This window comes from Molossus molossus, unplaced genomic scaffold (genome assembly GCF_014108415.1).
Source record: "Molossus molossus isolate mMolMol1 unplaced genomic scaffold, mMolMol1.p scaffold_m16_p_1, whole genome shotgun sequence".
Classification (NCBI taxonomy): domain Eukaryota; kingdom Metazoa; phylum Chordata; class Mammalia; order Chiroptera; family Molossidae; genus Molossus; species Molossus molossus.
This window is the reverse complement of record NW_023425344.1, coordinates 54,875,385-54,896,641: the sequence shown is the minus strand read 5'-3', so window position 1 is coordinate 54,896,641 and position 21,257 is coordinate 54,875,385. Positions and strand designations below refer to the sequence as shown.

The 21,257-nt window shown below is 41.7% G+C and overlaps 1 protein-coding gene and 1 pseudogene across 1 annotated transcript in view; both read right to left on the bottom strand.

Moving 5' to 3' along the window:
• Positions 1–21,257, bottom strand: part of PARM1 (prostate androgen-regulated mucin-like protein 1) — a 98,679-nt gene that overhangs the window by 6,074 nt on the left and 71,348 nt on the right. Inside the window, exon 3 of the mRNA XM_036245738.1 lies at positions 10,010–10,088. Coding sequence (XP_036101631.1) covers positions 10,010–10,088 — 79 coding nt within the window. The remainder of the gene's footprint in view (positions 1–10,009; positions 10,089–21,257) is intronic.
• Positions 16,234–17,264, bottom strand: LOC118636752 (annotated as a pseudogene).

Here is a 21,257-nt window from a genome sequence, read left to right as displayed (position 1 = left end):
CATCTGGAAACTTGAAGCTGTTCCACAATACGTTTTATTTTATTTATGGGTCCACATTCATTGCTGTGGGTGTGAGGACGAAAAAGATCACAAATAACACACCACTGATCTTCTGAGTGACTGAATGGAGAGGCCAGTTTTGGTAAATGAGGTCACTAGCTATCCATCAGCAACATTCCTCCCACATTTAAAACCTCCAATTGTAATCAAACCCTTTAACAGGAGGGTTGAGAAAGTGGAAGCTGTAGAATGGACAAGTGAAAACCTGGGGATTATAAGACTGGAAGTGAGCCTAAATTTCAGCATGACATAGTGTTGCAAGTCTGGCCAACATCTACCCAATAAACATGTTCCTTTATTGACAGGGCATTCCTGTCTCACCTTTGTATGGCAAATTAACTTCTCACACCATTTTTATTTCTATCATATAATTTTATTCCCTTAAGATGTCAGTAGGGTCAATAGATGTATGTTCTTGAATGTGTTTTTAACCCCCTGTTTCTCCATCTATAAAATGGAGAAACTTAAAAAAAATTGTGTTAGGGTTGTTGGGAGGATTAAATGAGGTAATGCATATAAAAGGCCTGGCACATAGTAAATACACAATAAATGTTGGCCAATATTGCTTTATAATTTTATTATAATGAAACTTACAAGCACAAGGCAAATCTGTAAATAGTAAAAAAAAAAAAAAAAAAAAAAAAAAGACACAGAGTGAAAAGTGAGTCTCCCTCCAACCAGGAACTCCTGCAACTATGCCCCAAGCCAAGTTATAAAACCAGCTTCTTATATTATTGTTATTTGAATTATTAAAAATTATTGTCATGCTGGAGTGAAGTTAGAGGCTTAAAAATCTACTGGTCATCAGGTTTTACTGATAATGGTTATTTTAGGTAAGACTATTTGATCAGAGCTGTACCTGAATCCGCTTTATTAGAAGAAGCATCTACTGTACAAGCAGTAGTAAAATAAAGAAAAAAGATGGGTCTTTCATTTTTCTTAGCCTTCTCATTTCATTGAACAGCGAGTTGAGCAAAATACTGATAACAGGATAGCAAAGCAAGAGATGTAGATAAACTATATTTGGGAATGTACTGAACTCACAGGGCTTGTTTAATATATTAATGAGGAAAAACAAGAAGAATTGAGTGTGCTGTGATTCATGCCAGGTTTGTTTAAATCCTACCATATTTAGAAAGCGTATATGTGTGCGTGTAAGTGTATATGTGATAAGGGGAGAATAATTAATGATCACTTTAAACTCTCTCTCTAGGTCGCAACTTCTTAAATCATGGCATGCTTTAGATAAAAATGGGGGAGGTTTTCAGACTGGCATTTGTAGAGTCCCATTGTAGGAAGGTGGGGCTCAAGGAATCTAGATGACTCTGTCCACGTGATTCAATGATAGAGCTGGTAGTAAAACCTAGGCCTCCCTGTTCTATAGCACAGCGCTGCCTCGTCTAATGGCATCTTGGGTCAAAGCAGTTTTGTTTACTCAATCTCTTAGTGAAGACTGGCACCCATTCAGCATCGCTCTGTTTCTACTGGCTGTGCCTTGGCTCCCTTTAAATGGCAAACCTCTTGGGGGCAGACGTTTCTTCTCATTTTCTGAACATCTAATAGGCTGCTCTTGATGCAGTCGTTCTTTTATAAATATTTGATGATAGCTGCATACATTTAGTAGCACATAAACAGTATATATGGAGTTTGCTTGGTCATTGCCAGCAGGGAGTTACGACCGCTGGCAATTCATTGTGCAATAAGGCCATGGCAAAGTGAAACATCTTATTAAAGAACACAAAGGGTCAAAGCCACCATTTTGACCTTAAATATAGGAAGAGGAAACGGCTAAATTTCTCCCATGTGATGATGTGGCTTTAAAGTACTGGGCACAATGCTCCCAGTCCCTGCTAATCAGTGCTGTGCTTACTGTCAATGTTTTTTGCTTTGCATGGCTTAGTTAGCTAAGAGCAGAGCCCGAGGAGTCAAAACAGGGAATGATTTATGTTCAGTCCTTGCCTCATTGCTTCCTTCTCAAGGGGTGTGGCTCTAACAGGAAGCAGTCCTCCCCATTTGCCCCCTCCCAGCTGCTGAATCCTTGTTGGTGACAACTGGTACATGTGATGGTGACACTGTAGTTTAAGGCCTTCTCCACAACTACAAAATGGTATCTTTTTTTTTAATCCTCACCCGAGGATGTTTTTCCATTTATCTTCAGATAGAATGTGTGTGTGTGTGGAGGGGGGCGCGCAGAGAAGAAGAGAGAGAGAGAGAAACATTGACATGAGAGGGTCACATTGATTGGTTGCCTGACCAGGGTTGGGGACAAATGGCAACCAAGGTACGTGCCACAGCTGAACCCATGACTCATGAGTCTGCAGCCCAATGCTCTACCATTGAGCTAAACCAGCCAGGACCAAAATGGTATCTTTTATTTTTTTAATCTTCACCCGAGGACATTTTTTTCCATTTTTTGTTCAGATAGAGTGGGAGGGAGAGAGAAGAAGAGAGAAACATTGACATGAAAGGGACACATTGAGTGGCTGCCACCCGCACCACCAATCAGGGCCAGGGACAAACTGTAACCAAGGTATGTGCCTTTAGTGGGAACCAAACCCGGGTCTCTCTGGACCACAGGTCGATGCTCTAACCACTGAGCAAAACTGGCCAGGGCCCAAAATGGTATCTTTTAAGATAACTGTAGCATCAGTACGTAATGGAACTCAATTGTCTTTGAAAATGAATGAGGTTTTACTTTCCGTGTGTTAAAACAAACGTATTTTAGAAAACACTCTCTTCTTTATAAGGGTCAACACCAGTTCCCCATCAAGGGTCCAACTTGATTACTTTTCCTCTCTTCTTTAGTCAAGTGAGTCATGTCTTTCATTCATTAGTGTTTGTTATGTGCTGAAAAGGAGGGATATAAAGATGAAGAAGATATGGCTTAGTGTTGTGAAAACACAGCTGAACGTGTATTTCATTAGTCATTAATAATTCAGCCATAGACTCTTATCATCCATTAGCAAAGCTAGATTGGCAGCTGCACTCTCTCCTTCTTCTGTGTCCATTGGTGGCTTTCTTTCTCTGATTGTCATTTTCCTGCATGGCTCCTTTCATTGACCTATTCATTGAAAACTTACCATCTATTAGGCTCTATTCTGGGGCCTGGGGGATACTTCAGTGAATTAACAGACCACAATCTCTGTCCTAAGGGAGCTTACATTCTAGCGGGGGCAGACGCAATAAATAAGACATAAAAAATAATATGGCAGATGGTAATAAATGCAATGCAGGAAAATAAAGTAGAGAAGAGGAAGTGAAGAACTCCAAAGGGGAAGTGGGGATTATAATTTTGAAGATGGTGATCAGGGAAAGTCTCACTAAGATGACATTTGAGCAGACACATGAAGAAGATGTGGTTGAGCCACATGGATGCCTGAGATCTAACCTACAGACAGCAAGAATAGCAAGTGCAAAGGCTCTAGGGCAGATAACACATCTGTGTGGCAGCTATTGAACTATAATTTAAAAACTCAAACTGCTTATATTGGAATGATTTTAGATTTACAGGAAAATTGCAAAGATAAATTCCCATATACCCTTTACCCAACTTCTCTTGAGGTTAACATAGTACATAACCATGGCACATTTGTCAAAACTAAGAAATGTGAGCTACAATTTTGAAGCCAAGAAAACTGTGACCATTAAGGGTGATTTTATTTGACCACAGTTATCATAGCAAGTTAGTGGCAGAATGAATATAACAGTTCAGGAATTCTATTAGTTTCATTATCTTATTACCAAAATCCTAATGATGGGAACATTTCTAAATATAATTTTCAAAATACTCTTTACATAGTCTAGGTTTTTTTGTAAAAAGCAGTTACTTGCAAACTAATTTTTAAATAACCATATTTACTTTGAAGGGACAGATAAAAAGTTTATTTATTTTTTTAATCCTCACCCGAGGACATTTTTCTATTTATCTTCAGGTAGGGTAAGGGGGAGGGAGAGAAAGGGAGAGAGATAGAGAAACCTTGACATGAGAGAGACATATCAACTGGTTGCCTTCTGCATGACCCTGACCAGGGCCAGCCATGAACTGCAACCGAGGTACATGCCCTTGACCAGAATCAAACCCAAGACTCTTTGGTCTGCATGCTGACACTTTAACCACTGAGCCAAACCAGCCAGGACAGGACCGATGACATTTTATGTTTAATTTTAAAAAATCATCTGCTAGATATCATACTGGCAGACACTCATTACAAAAGGGCCTGCACATTGGAACACCTGTCTATCTGTAAACAAGTTCAGAGTCACGAGGTAACTGGTGCGAGTGTGTGGTTGAACAGATTCCCATGACTTCCCCTTCACTAAACCTAGTTTGTCCTGATTTGGAGAACATAAATACTGCTTCCCTTAAACTTTCCTATCCAGAATCATTCACTCAAGGAATAATGTTTATAAAGCAACTATTATATGCCAGGTACTCCCGGGGACTTTATATCCTTCTGGTGGAGGAGACTGGCAGAGAACACGACTCCAGTACAGAGAAGTGAGTGGTACAAAGGAGGTAACGTGGTAGAGAAAGGGTGGGGACGAGATTTCCGGAGCAGGTCCCTTTTGAGCTAGACAAGTTGTAATCAGCCAGATATAAAAGAGTGGCCCAAATACCTCCAGCAGAAGGCTCAGCATGTTGTAAGTAACAGAGGTATGGAAGAGCAGGGCCATCTATCTGGGAAACTCTAGAGCTAAGTGTGTGCTTGGAGTGTTAGGAGATGAAGGAAGAGTAGACTCACTTGAAGTCTAGTCATCAGACCAGCAGCCTGGCACCACCTGAGAGCTGGTGAGAAATTCCGATGCATGGGCCCCACACCGACCTACTGAAGTAGACCCCATGGGGCTGAGACCCAGGAAACTGTGTTTTTAATAAACTCTCTCATTGATTCCTATGCACATTAAAGGTTGAGGTAGAGAATCAAGTTGCCTAGACCTTCAGAATGCCAAAGCTGATTTGAAAAAGGCAACCTGTAGATCACAAAGTCTAGAAGATCTTAGCATTTATGACTGGCTGGGCCTACTATTGAAACCTAATAACAACCAGAAAGAATCCAGTTGTATAAAATATAATCACCAGAAGACTTAAAGCAAAACAGGTGACTTCTAACATAATGCTTTCAGAGCCAGGCCCTGTTGTGTCTATAACTCAACATCACATTTATTTTTGTGAAGGGAACGGCCCCTTCTTGTCTAGGTTAACCCGCACACCTAATTATAGCAGCATCCACGTTGCTGGTGATAGCAGATATGGTCTCCTATGCAGGGGATTATCTCGTGGCTGAATGGTTTTGAGCCAATTTAAACAAAACCAAACCGACTTACTTCATTCTTCAATCATCACTAATTAAAGACACTCTTCTGCAAGAGGTAGGCAAGGCCTTTGCTTTCTTTTAAAGTTGCAAACATGCCCTGGAATAAAGACTGCTCAGAGATGGTTTCTATTTATGAACATAAGATACAGCTGCAACTTTGCAGGCATTTCGGAAAAGCTCAGTTGAAACTGCTGAAAAGGAACATCAGAAACAGAGCCGCTGTGCCATCTTCCCCCTGCTCCTAGGACTCCTCTCTCCTCTGATTCCCTGGTGCCCACTCAAAGGGCTGTTGGCAGTTACCATTTTACTAAGCACCTGAAGAGTCAGCATTGTTTTAACAATAATTACAACAACAGTAGTTAGCCCTTCCATGGCTCTCATCTCACACCTGGCACTGTACTTTATCTGTATCATGATTTCATCATTTTAACAATCCCCATTGAGGTATTTGTACAGTCCCATTTTACAAAGGAAGAAACCGCACACAGACTGATGAATAAACCTGTTCCGGGGTGTATGTTCTTAACCACCATGTTGTCTGGCTCTATCTCCACTTACTACTTCATCTTCAAAACAAGCTTGAAAGAGAGGTTTTATTAGCTCTATTTTTGCAGATGAAAATATTAAAGGTCAGGGAGATTATAATTTGTCTACATGGGAAGTAGAACCTGACCACAAAGCCCATGTTTCTCCCTCCAAATATACCACACTGCTGCTGGCTAAAACAGGGGTGGGGGTGGGGGAGGGTTCAACAGATAATAGAGAAGAGCCCTGGAAGGTTCAGGGAGGTTCATTTCTAAAAGCTGCATCCCAAAGTGGCTTAGGTCTCAGACTTATGTAGCTCTCTAGCAGGGGACACTGTGACAAAACTAGGGATCATGATCCCCCAAGAATAGGAGTATGAGAACAGATGGTTAATGAGTTTACTGATGCCTTTAGAGCAGCAGTTCTCAACCTGTGGGTCACAACCCCTTTGGGGGTCGAACGACCCTTTCACAAGGGTCCCCTAAGACCATCGGAAAACACATATTTCTGATGGTGATTCATAACAGTAGCAAAATTACAGTTATGAAGTAGCAATGAAAATACTTTTATGGTTGGAGGTCACCACAACATGAGGAACTGCATTAAAGGGTCGTGGCATTAGGAAGGGTGAGAACCACTGCTTTAGAGGGAAGCAGAACTTGGGAAACAATGAAACTACCACAATACTATTAGCAGAGATTGCAGGGTGCTCCCTTTTCCCAGTTGTGAGGCTGCTCTCTCAAGTGGACTCTTCTTTTGCATTTGCAGGGACATAGCCCATGTTTCAGGCCAGAAGCTAATGGTTCCCTCATGGGTTGTGATTTCAGTTATTTGCTACTCCAGCCAAGTGAGCTAAACAACCACAGACAACAGACTTCTTGCCATGTAATTGTTCTCAGAAATGTGGGATGAGAGAAATGAAATAAATTTCCAGCCAAAGGAAAACCTAGCCTTAGGTAGACACACGCACACACACACGTGTGCATGCATACGCACACATTTGTCAGTTGAGCCAAATATATTTTTGATGAATGATTAGCAGGGCTTTCCAAGAATCTGGCAACACAACACTTGAAGGGGTTTTAGTGCAGCCTTAAGATTCATGATTATTATTAACCTCCTTATGTTATTTTGTCCAAATGGGGTTTTCCTTAGGGGGTTTCTAAATAGAGATATGATCACTTTATTCATCCTTAAGTTTGTAGTGCCAAAGATGAAAGCATCCTTATACCACTGGGGGCCTTTCTACATGTCAGAGGGAGAACCTGTTTAGGGGAGAGAACCATGACTAATTCGACTTAATTGCTCACCGCACATATCTAGTGTTGGGAATGCCTTGAGAAAATATATTTTAAATTTAAAAAATAAAATGTTATACAATTTTAATTAGCACTCATTAGAACATATTTAAATGGCCTGCTAACAAAATTTTTCAAACACAGTAAATCCTGTGATGTCAGGACTGTGTCTCATCACTGATGTGATCTCTCTGTCCCCATGCTCAGCAGGATGCCTGGCACATGACTAACACTCAGAATCATCATCAAACAACTACCCTATTATTGGGGTCCCTTCCAGTTGACCACCTTGATGACAACGATGATGACGGCAGGGCTATGTACTTGGGAATCAGTATTCAGTAATCCTCCCAGCAATGCTATCAAGGAGGTATTTTACAGTTGAGGGAAGTGAGGGTGAGTGAAACTCTATAACATGCTTGGTTCACACTAGAACCTGCTCTAAAACATGGTAGAGCTGGGATTCAACTCGAGGTCTCCTTGCTCTGGAATCTGAATTATTAATCACTGTTCCAGACTGCCTGTCTGTATTCGGTGGGAGCTTTGAGATGGTCAACTTGGATTCTTGACTGATGTCAAGAAGAAGAGTTCTTAGGCTATTTCAGCATCATTTTTGGTAGGTGTGTGGCAAGAGGGAAGACTTTCTATTTTAAGCCACACTCTAGTGGAGGTCATATTCTTGGTGACAGAGCCCTGCGGACACTCACCAGTGGTGACTCCAGAATGACTCTAAATTAATCCACAGGTGCCTTTAGTGAGCACTCCCCCAATACAAAGAGAAGCTTTGTTATAAAGTGGGCCTGAGGTTCCTGGACTAGTTCGTAAAAGCCAACTTCACTCATAATTAAAATACAGTGTATCTGTAGCAATAAACTAGTAATTAAACCAGATGAAAAAGAGTACCATTCAATAAGATATAATTCATAAAATTAAGTATGCTGCTCCAGGAAATATAGACTTAATGAAAAGAAAGTTGTTTTTCTTTTTTTAAATGTGAAGGAGACTTTAAAGACACTTTTATAAAGGCTTTTAAACACAGGTAATGCTGGCCCTTTAATTCAAATTTCTCTTTCAAACCTGGCTTTCCTGTTCTTTGTACCTTAGATACAGGTGCTATTACAGGGCACTTTTATACTTGACACCATCACTAGATTGATTTGGTACACATTTAGAACAAAAAGTGGAGGGAGATAAAAGGGAAGGAGGAGGGGGAAGTTTCCTAGTGGGTGTTGGTCTGGACAAGGTGACTAGAGGTGATGAGAGAGGGCCAGGAGAGAGTGCAACAGAGGTGATGTTTGCATAGGGATAAGAAATTAAGTACGTGAGTGCCACATGGGGAACCAGGGCAGGAGGGAAGGACTGGTTGTACACACATCTTGAGGAAGAAGCACAGTTGTGGAGAAGTCAGTCAGGAGTGTACGTGTGTGCACACAACAGTGCCCGAGTAACTGAATTCTATTTGTTCACTTATTCAATTTTTTTTGAGCATCTTCTTTGTGCCCAGCACTTGCTTAAAATAATGCTGGGTCCTCATGGAGCTTACATTGTTGTTGGGAAAAGAGACAAAGAAATAAATATATAAAAAGCAAATGAAATTATAAACAGTGATTAACAGCAGAATAAAAATAAGAGAATTAATAGCAGGAAACAAAGTGGAAGAGAAGTGTCCTGAAGGATGGGATCTGAAAGCCACGCATGAGGAACAGTTAGAGGAAAAGGATTTCAGGGAGAGAGACCAAGAGCCTGGAGGGAAGAAGGAACCTGGCACATTGCGAGCATTGGACAGAAAGCCGGTGTAACTGCAGTTCAGTGGTCAAAAAGGAGAGACAGGTGATGAGTGAGAAGAGGTGGGCAGGGATGGGGCCCTGAATGAGCTCCATGGCCAATGTGATGGGTTAGGATTTAATTCTAAGTGCCTGAGGAAGCCCCTCGTGACTTTTAAGGAAGGCAGTGACAGGGTCACAGGAGCTTCTGTGAAGATGGCTCTGGCTGTTTCTAAGGAGTGGCTGTGTTCACCATGGTGGCATGTGTTCTTCTGTCCCTTTTTACGGGCACTGCACAGACTGGCAAGTAAGACTGTCACTTGCCATTTGGCATTTTACAGCTGGAAGGACATTTGTTGTGAGTAATGGGTTTCGAGACTTTGGGACTTCACAGAGCAGTAGACAATACAAGTGGGGCTCAGAGTTTTGCAACTTTCTATTTGGCTAAAAAGAGTAAAAAACTCAGCTACCATCTGTGATCATTTCATAACAAAAGATATTTTAAAACCAAAAACATAAGGACATAATCTCAGGGGCGGGGGAAAGAATTTTATAGAAAATGCTACACTTTCCTTATATGGTCAGCATTTTGCTTTAGGACCCGTGAAAAAGTCCTTACAGACTGGGTACACATCCACACACCAGTGTTCAGAACTTCAGTATTTAGGAACCACTGACCCCACCCCTGTGCCCCATTTCTAGATGAGACAACTGGAGGGTCAGGCGTCAGGTGGCTCCTCCCTCAGGGTGAGGAGGTGAGTTAAGGGCAGAGAGGTGAGGCCTCTATCCTCTGACGCTGGTTCCTTCTCGTCCCGTTACATCATCATGCTGGGTATTTAGCTAATTTCTTCTGCTTTGCCAAAGTTCAGATACTGGACCATCTATTCCTGTCCACTGTGGAGTACGCTGGATATTTTCCCTTCCCTGCCAACACATCTGAGAGCTAAGATACTTAATAAAAAACAATCATTCAGCAAAACAACTCTCTGCCTGGAGCCCAACAACATGGAATCCTTTTCTCCATGAAGAAGAGCAAGGTGCCTCTCACCTGATCTTCAGATACGCTGCGACTCCAAACACCAGCAACACCACGGCGATGACGGTCACTGTGATGGCGGCGATGCTGCCTGCGAAGGAGGAAAGCCACGGGAAAGAAGATGAGGAAGGGCATTCACTTCAGATCCTTTTGAGTAGAGTCAGAGCTGGAACACAACCCAGGGTCTTATTCTATGATACAAATGCTTTTCATGCTAGGTGAGGTTTTGGTAAATGGCCAGTATTTATTAAGACCTTTTGGCTGGCTGGGAGATCAGAGAAGAGTCCACAGTAATATTTGACTGTCTTCAGAGTGACACCAATCTGTTGCTGCTGCTGCTGTTATTTACAGGGGTGGGGGATTAAAAATTGCCTAAAACCCCATTTTCTTCTTTTATAGGCTCTGGCTCCTCTTTCTATCACTTGCAAAAGATTGGGAGACTTAGGATGTTTTATTGAAGGGTTACTACAAAGTAATGAGGATGGTTTTTAAATAAACCAGAATCGCACAGCTATATCAGTAGTGTCCACTTCAAAAGAGTCATCTTGGTAGGAGGCACTAATTTTAATGTTGCCCTCAAATCTAAGCATTTAAAAAAAATTCCTCTCTGGCAAATGTGTCCCGTTTTCATCCTTGAAAGGTGAATTTGATTTTATAGAGAATAAAGTCAAGTTTGGTATAAAAACAGGGCCAAGTCTGGAAGGAACAGTACTTTTTGTTTGTAGAATTAACCTGATGCAATTACAAGTAACATAAATGTTTTATTTTGTAGTTTGAAATCTGGTTTCAAAGGCAACTATTAATGAGCAGTTAAAAAAAAAACAAAAAACAACAAAAAACAAAACCCAAACCTTTGAGCATGTAGCCTTGGAAGAATAACCACATTGCTTCCAAAGATTACTGCTTTGAAGCACAACACTCTTTTTGTGTGAGCTTTGGACTATTAACGTACATACTTCAGTTTCATTTCACCTTAGACATGCCAAGAATCAATTGAGCTCTTGTCCCCTATAGTTAAAGTGAGTTTTTGGCTCTCATGCTGGTGTTAGGGACCCCATTTACTCTTTCAGGCCACTGGGAAATTATTTACCACTTCAACAAATGAATAGGGCCCTGAGACACATTGCAAAGAGCATCAGAGTTCTGGGGTCTGAATATGTGAATTCAAGTGTGGTCCCTCCAGGATTAGCTGTGTGATCACAAGCGATTTAACCCTGTCCACTGGTACACCACTCACTTGCAGCAACCGAGAAAGAGCCGCTCTGCTCTCACTCACAGTTTTCAGAGGATTGAATGAGATGCCATGGGCATCAAGCTAAAGTCCTCTCCAAATGCATCATGCTGGACTGGTGCCATCTTCCCTGGACTAGGTCTCAAAGGTGATGGGTCTGCCCCACATCTTTGGAGATTTATTATTTGTAGATTATTTTGCCATTTCTCCTTTTATTTTCCCATCTTTTGTGTATTGTTCTTATTAGCCCTTCCCTCAAAGGAATTAGAGTAGAGCTAAGAAGCATATCAGTCTACTAATCAACTTTTTAGTAACTCCCCAAAAGTTTTGGGCGAAAGAAGGCTATGTCAGACATCCATACCTCTGCTGGTTGTAATTTCTAAAAGACAGCCAAGGAGGTTCATTGCGAATGTAGAGACTAAGGCCAGAGCTCAGTGTGTCCACGCAGATGGACTGTATCACACCCTTTCAGAGCTTCCACACTTTGGACACTCACATGCCCATCTCTTTGCTCCTGGAATCCTTTACAGCCTGATGAGTCATCAATCCACTTCTCTTCCCTTTCTTGCTATTGGAAAGGTAGAATTATAGCACCAAGTGCTCAAATGTGCAGACCTGAACAGTAGAGAAAGTTCAAGGCCAGAGCGCCTATGAAAAGTTTGCACTCCTACTTTCAAAGGCAGTACTTAGCATCTTGGCCTCCAAACTGTGCTGAAATTGAACAATTCCAAGTTCGCAGAAGCCTATTGACAGCTCTTTTAGGAGCTTGTGAGAGGAGGTATTACTGCAAGGTAAGGTGTTGGGAGTATTTCAGGTTTCAAAAGGATACAGTGATTGCAATTAGGAGTAATTAGAAAAACGGACTTTTTAATTTAATTCCCCCCTTTTAAAAAAATGGGATACAGTTGATTTCTCTATAACACTTCTTTCTTGCCCTAGGGACAGTTTAATGGAGGGAATTGTAGGTTTGACCTTTTTTCAAAGTTTCTTCTCTAACTCTGAACAGTTGGATCTCCTCCAATTCTGTGATTTATTGAATTTATTTATATACCACCTGTTTCTAAAGATAAATCAGGCAGTTCCCCAATTCAAGTGCTGTTCTTTCTTTTAAAAAATAGCAAGTGATAGATAGAGTGACTTGCTTCTCCTCGATGTGACTGGTGGCTTGAAGACAGTGTAACCCCAGTCTTCAAATGGGGTTCTTTAAGGCCACCTTTCCTTGTTCATAAATAGCCCACGTGACCAGAGCTGAAATTAGCAGGTGATTTTTCACTTGATGGGTCCTTGAGGGCAACTAAGCAATGGGGCACGTCTGAGGGTTGGTATCACCTAAAATGAGGCTGAAACATTATCAGGTAAAATAGATTGTACTTTGGACCCGCCTGGGTAGCAGGGTCCTCTGGAACTAGAAGACCTGAATCAGTCCCTTGCCAAAGAGGTCTTGTATCCTGAACTCCCTGTCTTTTCCACAGCAGCTGCTACTTTCAGAAGCAGCTGGGAACCTCCCCCTGGGAAGTTCCACACCTTAGGGCATTACAGATTGAACATATGAAGGGGTGGCTGAGTCAACATTAGCACAATTTAAGTGGTAACAGAAAAGGCTTAATTTCCTTCTTTTAAAAACAAATGTCATTTCCTATTGAGTTCTGTTTAAGCTTAACTGGAATTCCCCTTTTCCTCCTCTTTCTTTTTTCAAGGTGGGGCAGGGGAAGAGAACATGAGGAAGGAATAGCTGGGCAGGGGCAGTGGTGCCCTATAAAGGAAGGTGTGGACACTTGGTGGGCAGGACAGTGGGAGAGGGGGTGGGATGGTGCCTGACGTTACAGTTCTTCCTCATTGGGATTTGAAGTTACAGACTAGGTGTGACTCACACTGTAAATAAAGCCCAGGAGCCAGAAGAATTAAGAGAGAATTGAAGTTAACTTACCTGTATATGTCATAAGCCAAGATACAAGAATATTCCACTGCACTAGCACATTTCACCAGGCCAACATGTTCTGCCTGACCAGAGGGCTGCTGCAGATCCATGAGCAGGAGCTATCTTTAATTTTGGGTCTTTCTGAAGGCTGGGTGCCATTTTACCACTTTCATAACAACCCAGAACAAAAATCCAGAATAGGCTGATGAATAACCTATTCTACATTTGCAGATGGTTACTTTGGGCTGGCATTGTGCCAAGAACTTTACAGCCATCATCTCATTTCATTCTCTTTATGAGCTGAATACAATTATTTCCATTTTATGGATGAGAAAGTGAAGACTTGATTCAGGTTTTATAATCTGGTAAATGATTAAGCTAACGTTTGAACCAGGACTATTTCATTCCAGGGTTTGCCTTTTTTTTTTTTTTTTTTTTTTATCCTCACCCGAGGACATTTTTCCATTTTTTGTTCAGATAGAGTGGGAGGGAGAGAGAGAAACAGAGAGAGAGAGAGAAACATCGATGTGAAAGGAACACATCGAGTGGCTGCCACCCTCATGACCAACCAGGACCGGGGACAAACTGCAACCGAGGTACGTGCCCTTAGCGGAAACCGAACCCGGGTCTCTCAGGACCGCAGGCCGACGCTCTAACCACTGAGCCAAACCGGCCAGGGCGGGTTTGCCTTTTTAATCAATGGTGTACTAGTTGCTTCCCTGGCCCCTTTCTCAGCTTGGCCAACTCCCACTCTTCCTTCTTGACAATCAAATATCAACCCCTCTGAGGAGTGTTCCTGGCAGCCCCAAGGAAACTGCAGTGTTGTTGTGTGTTAGCTCTTCCAGTCTGCTTCTTTCAAACACTGGTGAGCTTCCCCAGGCAGATTCTAATCATATTCATCTTGCAGCTCTTTCCCCTTCTTACCACCCTCTTAGCCCTACCTACAGTCTCTAGCTCATAGTGAGTACTTAATTCATTCATTTAATGTCGGATGGATAAAAAAAAAGAGAAAATATAACTGCAACTTTTGCGATTAGTTATTTAAGGAATAACTATCTGAATACAGTCAGGTAATGCCCTTGAAGTAGCCAGGGCAAACTCTCAGAAGACCATGCTTCTGGTCGGACCTGCTCAGACTTCTTGAAGACGGAGGCTGCCCTGGAGATCATCACTTGACCTGCTTTGACTCTGTTCTGTGCCCTGTGCAGTCCTGGAAAAAACTGTGGCATCATTTTAAGGGGTCTTTCTCCCTACATTTGTATCTCTTGCCACAGACACCCCCCACTCTCTGCCATACTAACAGGAAGTCTTCCGCACTCAGAAGGGGTTCACTCTTCTGTCCAAACTTTCTCTCCCTAAGGTGCCCTCCTGTCTTCCTGGGTTTAGCGATATTCCCAATTCTTCAAATGTTCCTCTAGGGACTCTTCTCATTGAGACATTTTATTTTTCCCTCATTTTAAACACTCAAAAAATGTTTTATCTGACCTCTTTGTCAGGATACTTGTCAATCATGTTCAAAATGACAATATTAGGTTGTGATGGGGGTGAACCCGAACAACCTCCGAGAGAAAGAGCTTTCCTAGGCTCTTTTAGGCTATTCACTAATTTACTTTTAACAGTAGGGTGTATTTTATTTTTAAAATCTGTGAACTAGTTAGTGGTCAGTATTTTAATAATCTGATATATTAAATATTAAATTTCAAATGTTAACATTTAGCAAAATTTTGCTTCACAAATTCACTCTTTTAGTAAAAGGCCGAGTGACAGGAAATATGTACAACTTAAACTCCATATTCAGACAAATTCCCTGTTCCCTTCCTCAAAATAAAAGCTTTAAAAAGTGCAGCATAAAAGTTTTAGATGTAAAGGCTCTGCACAGCTCTGTATCACATGGTTGATGTCTTGCTTTAGTAAGAGCAATGAGAATATCCTACACTTCATTTAATGGAGCATAAGAAACTTTTTGAGGAAGGACTTAGCTCTCCTCAAAGAAAAAGAACTTTTTGGCTCATTTAGTTAATGAATTCCTTTCCAAGATTGCTTTTAAAAGGCTTATCTGAAAAAGCTATCTAGAATGTGTCTACTGCAAATATGTCTAATCTTATTCTGCATGAGTGTTGGGGGATATGAAGAAGAGCACTTCATGTGTGGAAGAAATATATATTTCCAAAATAGTAACTTATCTGTTATGATAAAGCTAAATATACCTTCCCCAATCCACTGTTTTTATATAAATGCTGCCAACAGATGATCTATGAAAACAATTTTAAAGAGTTAAGTTTATAGTATTTTTTAAATTAATCTAATGAACAGTTCTAAGTCATTATATTCTCCTATTCCTAAACTCTGGGAATTTGTATCTGCTCTTGACATGTTGAATTCACTGGGTACTAATGATGTGTGATTCAGGGTGTTCTGATATCCTAATCTGTCATAAAAACAAAAGCCATAGCCAGAGGACTTTATAAACAATTAACCATACTTGTTATTATCTTAGAAACCAAACCGAATGCTGTCTAACATTATGTGAGCTGTCATAGTAGCCATGGCAGGCTTCCAGATGGCCTGGAAAATCAGATCCTGAAGTTCTTGGTAGCCTATAGTTGGCTTCGAATGCCTTTTCTAAGGACATGCCAAAAAATAATGGATATTCACCCCTTAAATTAAACCAAACTATATGTTATTGGAAGAAACATTTTAGTTGAAGTGAACTTTGTTCTTTTGAAGGCCAGTAAAATAGTAGTCCAAAGATTATTGTCCAGGAGGCTAAGATATCCTTAAAACTTGGTCTAATGATCTCTTTACAAGAGCTTTCATTACATATAGAGAAGAAAGTAATATGCATGTGGTTTATCAGATTAGTTTCAGAACAAACAAAAGAGCACATTAGAGAAAAAAATGACTTAAAAATAGTTGTACTTATATTCCACAATTTGCTCAAATACTGGTTTTCCTATAAACTTTCTACAGGATTTTTTAAAAATAAAATTTTCACCTTGTGTCTTAGTAACTATGATTTAGGGAATTTCAGAGAAATAGCTCTGTGTGTTTTTATAGCTTAATTTGTATTAAAGGGATAGTAGGTTGTCACGTGCAGTCCGTGTGATATTCAAACATGACACTTAGTGAGTTTTCTGATGTGGACCATTCCTTTGATGCTGGAGGTAATGCATCTGCTGACAGATGGGATTGTAGATTTGGATTGCTGTTCCCTGCATCTTCCAGTTTTTCTTTGTTATCTTCCCAACTAATGTGGGATCTTGTGACTCTGGGATTAGATGCCAAATGTTCCTTTGAAGCTTAAAATGTCTGGTTTTACTGGTGGATTTCCCCTTAATTCTGTCTCAGTATATTCATTATTCACATAATAGGCAACTCTAAAAACTTCTTGACTTTGATAGGTGCATGTGATGAGTACAACTATTACACCTACTGCATCTGCACCTGGAATGAGTCCTGGATGAGGTGCACCGGCCTGAAACAAACGCCTGCCTTCCTGCAGGCACAGGGCCACCAAAAGAGTCCAAGACTCGATATTCTTCATTTTCTGCTGAGCCCACATAGATAATTTCCCACTCCAAGACTTCAGACAGGTCCTCAATGCCTGATCTCAAACTGGAATGGGCTGTAGAAAGGAGAAGGGTTACCCCACACTGCTACTTTGCTATATTGTGGGGGGTAGGAAGGACATAAACAGTGGGAATGGGGGTGAGAGGGTAGGAGGTGCTTGTGGCCCCACAGTGAAGCCCCGCCCACGGGCACTGGGAGAGTGCAGACCCAACCTGCAGGTCCTAGCCCTTTAAAAAGTTGTTATTCCTCTGAGAGAACTGGGGGCAGAAGACTGATGGCGGGAAGTTTCCAGGGGTGATGAAAAGGTAAGTGTCTTGCTCTGATCTGTACATGAGCCCTGAAGCACACTCTCCTTGGGAAGTCAACAGTCAGCTTATTTAGAATGCCCTGTCAGTACTTTGAGCAAGTCCCTGGGTCTGTGCGTGTCTGATCTATTTTGAGAAGCATCTTTACAACCCTCTTGACTGTTTTTCAATATGCTTGCTCTTTTTTTCCTTTTCCTGGTCCAGGGAGTAGGTGAGAAATGGAGAATAGAAGCAGGTGGCCATTTTAGAGTGTGTGGCGGCTCCCCAGTCAAGGTCACCCAGAGGAAAGGAACCTTTTGTCCCAGAGGAATTCTTTCTCTTTAACAGCGAGTGTCTGTGTATGTGCTGGAGGAGGCACAGAGACTGCTGAGGAAAGGGGCGGAAGCTGCCCTGGCCACGGTGCCCCACTGTCTCTATTTCACTAGGAAAAGGCTCCTTCTTCACTGCAATAGTCTCATACCGCAACTCCTTTCTCCAAATAGCAATGACGATAGAAGTAACAGACAATGACAAAAATGGTAGCCACGCACACTTTCCCATTACTCTGCGCCAGGGGCTGTTCTATGAGCTTCAGTTATTTCAAGTCAAGTAATTCTTGATAAAGTAGGTATTCTTCTTATGTCCATTTTACAAATGAGAAAACTGAGGCACAGAGACACCAAGGGCCTGGAACCACATGGTTCGCAATTAGAAGGACCAGGACACGGGCAGGCTCCAGAGTCCATGCTGGTACCCACGAGGCTCTCCTGCCCCACCGGGCACTAGCAATTGCTCTGTGTCGACTTGTGGGTAAAACCTGCCACTCTGGTACATCCTCTGTCTGCTTTTTGTTGGCTTCCAGTAATCAGGCCAAACCTGGGGCTGGGTGATGGTTTGGGTCCTCTTGCATGTGCTAGTGAAGGTGGGTTGAAGCTCAATACTTTAGCTTAATTGGGGGGAGGACTATTTAGAAGCAGGTAACAGTCACACAGCAGTGGCCTAAGATGGTCCATGTCATTGATTTCTAGCTTGTATTGTGGTCCAAATTGCTGCCAAATGCTGTGTATTGCAGTGTTGTAAATAACCCAGGGTATACTTTTTTTTTTTTTTTTGCTTTGGATTATGTATGCATGCATGTGTATGCATGTTGTGAAATGGGGAGAAAAAGTGAAAAAAAAAATCTTCCGTTTTGGATACATCCACCTAACTGGATCCTACTTTCACCATTATTGAAGGTTGCTTTGACTTCTGGCCTTGAATTCTGCTTAAATTTCACTCCTGCTTTCCTTCCACTCTACCCCACACCAGGGGAAGCTAAGCTTACCTCTCTGTAACCCCACATCAATGCCACAGCTTCTCCTGAATGAGCTCCAATGGCTCCCCTGGAGCTAGGACAGTGCAGGGTGCAGGGGGGCAACAGGCCAGGGTGTTGAGGTTTTACTACCCAGCTGCAGAGACCAGCGTCAGCCGCTGGGAACCATAAAGGGGAGTGGATGCATGGATGAACAGATAGGCAGACAGGTAAGGTGGGAGGTGGGTGGTACCCAACTCTGTATTTTTGCCTCCAACTAGGGTGTGTGTGTGTGTGTTTGTGTATAAAAGCTGGAACAGTCTTGGAAAGAGGTGGGGATGAAGCTGTTCCCTGAAGGATAGGCAGGACTTGAACAGAGAGCAATGAAGGTTTGAGGTGGCAACCAGCTAGATGGGGCACAGTTTCCAAGACTGAAGGGTTAGCAATAAACTTGGAGACAGAGCACCTCAGCTGGTGACCTTATCTAAAAATAAAATTATCCCTGTCCTCTCCACTTCATAGGACTGTGGGGTAGATCCAGTGAAATGAAGTGCTTTGTAAATTCGCATAAATGAAGGGGATTGTTGGGATCTATGAACAGCCCAGCCCCTTCACTGTAACGATAAGGAGCTGTGATACTGAGGGATTCACTGAGTGACTCACCCAAGGTCACACAATTTACAGAGAGGACAAAACTAAGGCCCCAGGCTACTTAAGAGGGTATAATGAAAATTAATAGGGACCATGAAATGGTTGGGTACTTAGGACCAAATCATGGAGAATTCTGAAAGCCAAAGGTGGTATTTGGGCTTAACATTCTGGGGACCAGGAACCCTAGAAGTGTTTGGGCAGAGGGATGATTTGCAAGAACCTTCTTAAGTCCAGTTTCCTCTTGAAAATCATTCCAATCACATCTGCTTATTTGGAGCACTTTTTTTCCTAGATGTTTGCCCTTTTACTTTGTATGGCAGAATTTAGTTAACTTACTCTAGTATATAACTAATACCGACATGTGTGGCTGTGAGTAATTATGCATGTGCATACAAAATGATAAAGATGTATGAGGTATACTATATACATCTAATGGTTTTATGTAGCATGTTCTGCCTGCCCTCTAGACTAAAAGTCAAGGCCTAAAGACAAAGATACCAAGTATACTTCTTTGTCTTGGCACAAAGTAAGAAATCCATAAAATAACTGATTTCTGCTGAAAGTACAGCTACTTTTTTAAATTGAGCTTTTTTTCAGTCAAGATACAAAAATAAAACTCCTTTATAAGGCATACAGCTTGCATGCAAATATGCTACAGAGTGTTTCTAATTAAGACAACCTAAGTTGGTCTCAGTAAATTGGAACTTCTCCCCATTGCCCATCCCCCCAAATCTTTAAACATTGAAGTATTGCTTAGTCATTTCACACAGAGTGGCAGAGGTAAACTCTATCAAAATGAGTCAAATGTTATTATAACTGGAATTTTTTACCTCATGTTTATGCTCTTACTTAAAAACTAGTTAGTGGGCAGACTTGGTCAATGAGCAGATTTGGGATTGAAACTTTGGGGCAGGATCCCCAATATCTATATTTTTCCACTTCCTGTAATCAGGAGACCTGGTTTGAGGGCTGGCTTTACTTTTGTCTGAAAGCATCTGACCTACGTAGATAGCACACAGTTAATAGTGTATACAAAAATACAAACCTCTGTGGAGACAATAATAGATTTGCCCTTGCCCAACCACGTGGGTGTTTCCACTCCCTGCATTTCTCTCTCATGTGGGAACATCGGCTGGGCTTGAAGGACGCAGGGAGCTCAGGTTTGCAATTAATGCATAGTTCCTGGTTATCATGGTTTTAGAGTTTCTTCACATCGTGTACAAGTACAATCTTTCCCAATACAAATGAGGCTTCTTTCCCACAGGGAATTTATTGTAACTACCTGTTTAAGTCTCCAGATCCCAGCTCTCCTTTGACATCTGTAATGTGTGAACTAGACTGGATTTCTAAGAATAGCAAAGGGGACACCTCTTCCCTTTTCCCCCAGCATTAGGACAAGCCCATGACTACACAGCCGTCCCAGATCAATGTCAGGGAGCATTCCTCTCATTCAATTGGTCTAAAGTCATGGCCCAGACCAAAGCAAGCCTGCAGGGAATGAGCATTTCTCCTGAAATATATGTGGCCATCCATCTGAATTCTATTAAAAGACTCTCCTCAAAGACTGCTCCAAATTCAGTCTTGGCTTAACAACAGTTCTCAGGGGACATTTGTAGTATTTTGCCAAGAATAGTAATGGAAACATTAAGAAAAACAATCCTGGTCATAAAAGTCATAGAAACCATCATTACTGTGGCTACCCTGTGCCAAGCATTGAGCTAGGCAGAGCTGTTTGGGTATCTCCATTTTGGAGTTGAGGAAATAAAGCAGTTTTAAAAAATCTGCTCACCTGGTTAGCAGGCAGAGACAGGATTCAACCATGGAGGCTGGATTCCCCAAACCTGTGTTTCCCCACTTTCTGTGATTAGCAGACCTGGCATGGAGACTGGCTTAGTACACATATGAACTAGAGAGTCTTGGGCAAGTCACTTTATACCTTCCGGCTTCCAGGGCCTCCTTTGGGTCCCTATCTCTACCTGTAAATGGGGATCCATTCAATCATTCACACAGCTGATGTTTCCTGTAAGCTGAACTTGATGGTACACTTGCTTCCTGTAGAGTGCTTTTATAATTTAGCATATTTAAAATGCTTTGTCCCCTGTGAATGCAATACAAAGGTCCCGATTAACCTCAGGGCACCTCTTACCCACAAAACTCTGGATCCAGGCAAGAACCTTGAATCCAGAGGAAATTTGAGCCAACTTGGGTATTAGAAATGAGTGAGGATCTCAAGTTCAAATTTTGTTTTCAGCACAGTATCAGGACCAATGGAATAATGCAATTTTATTGTTGAAAGAAAATTCTAAGATGGTTCA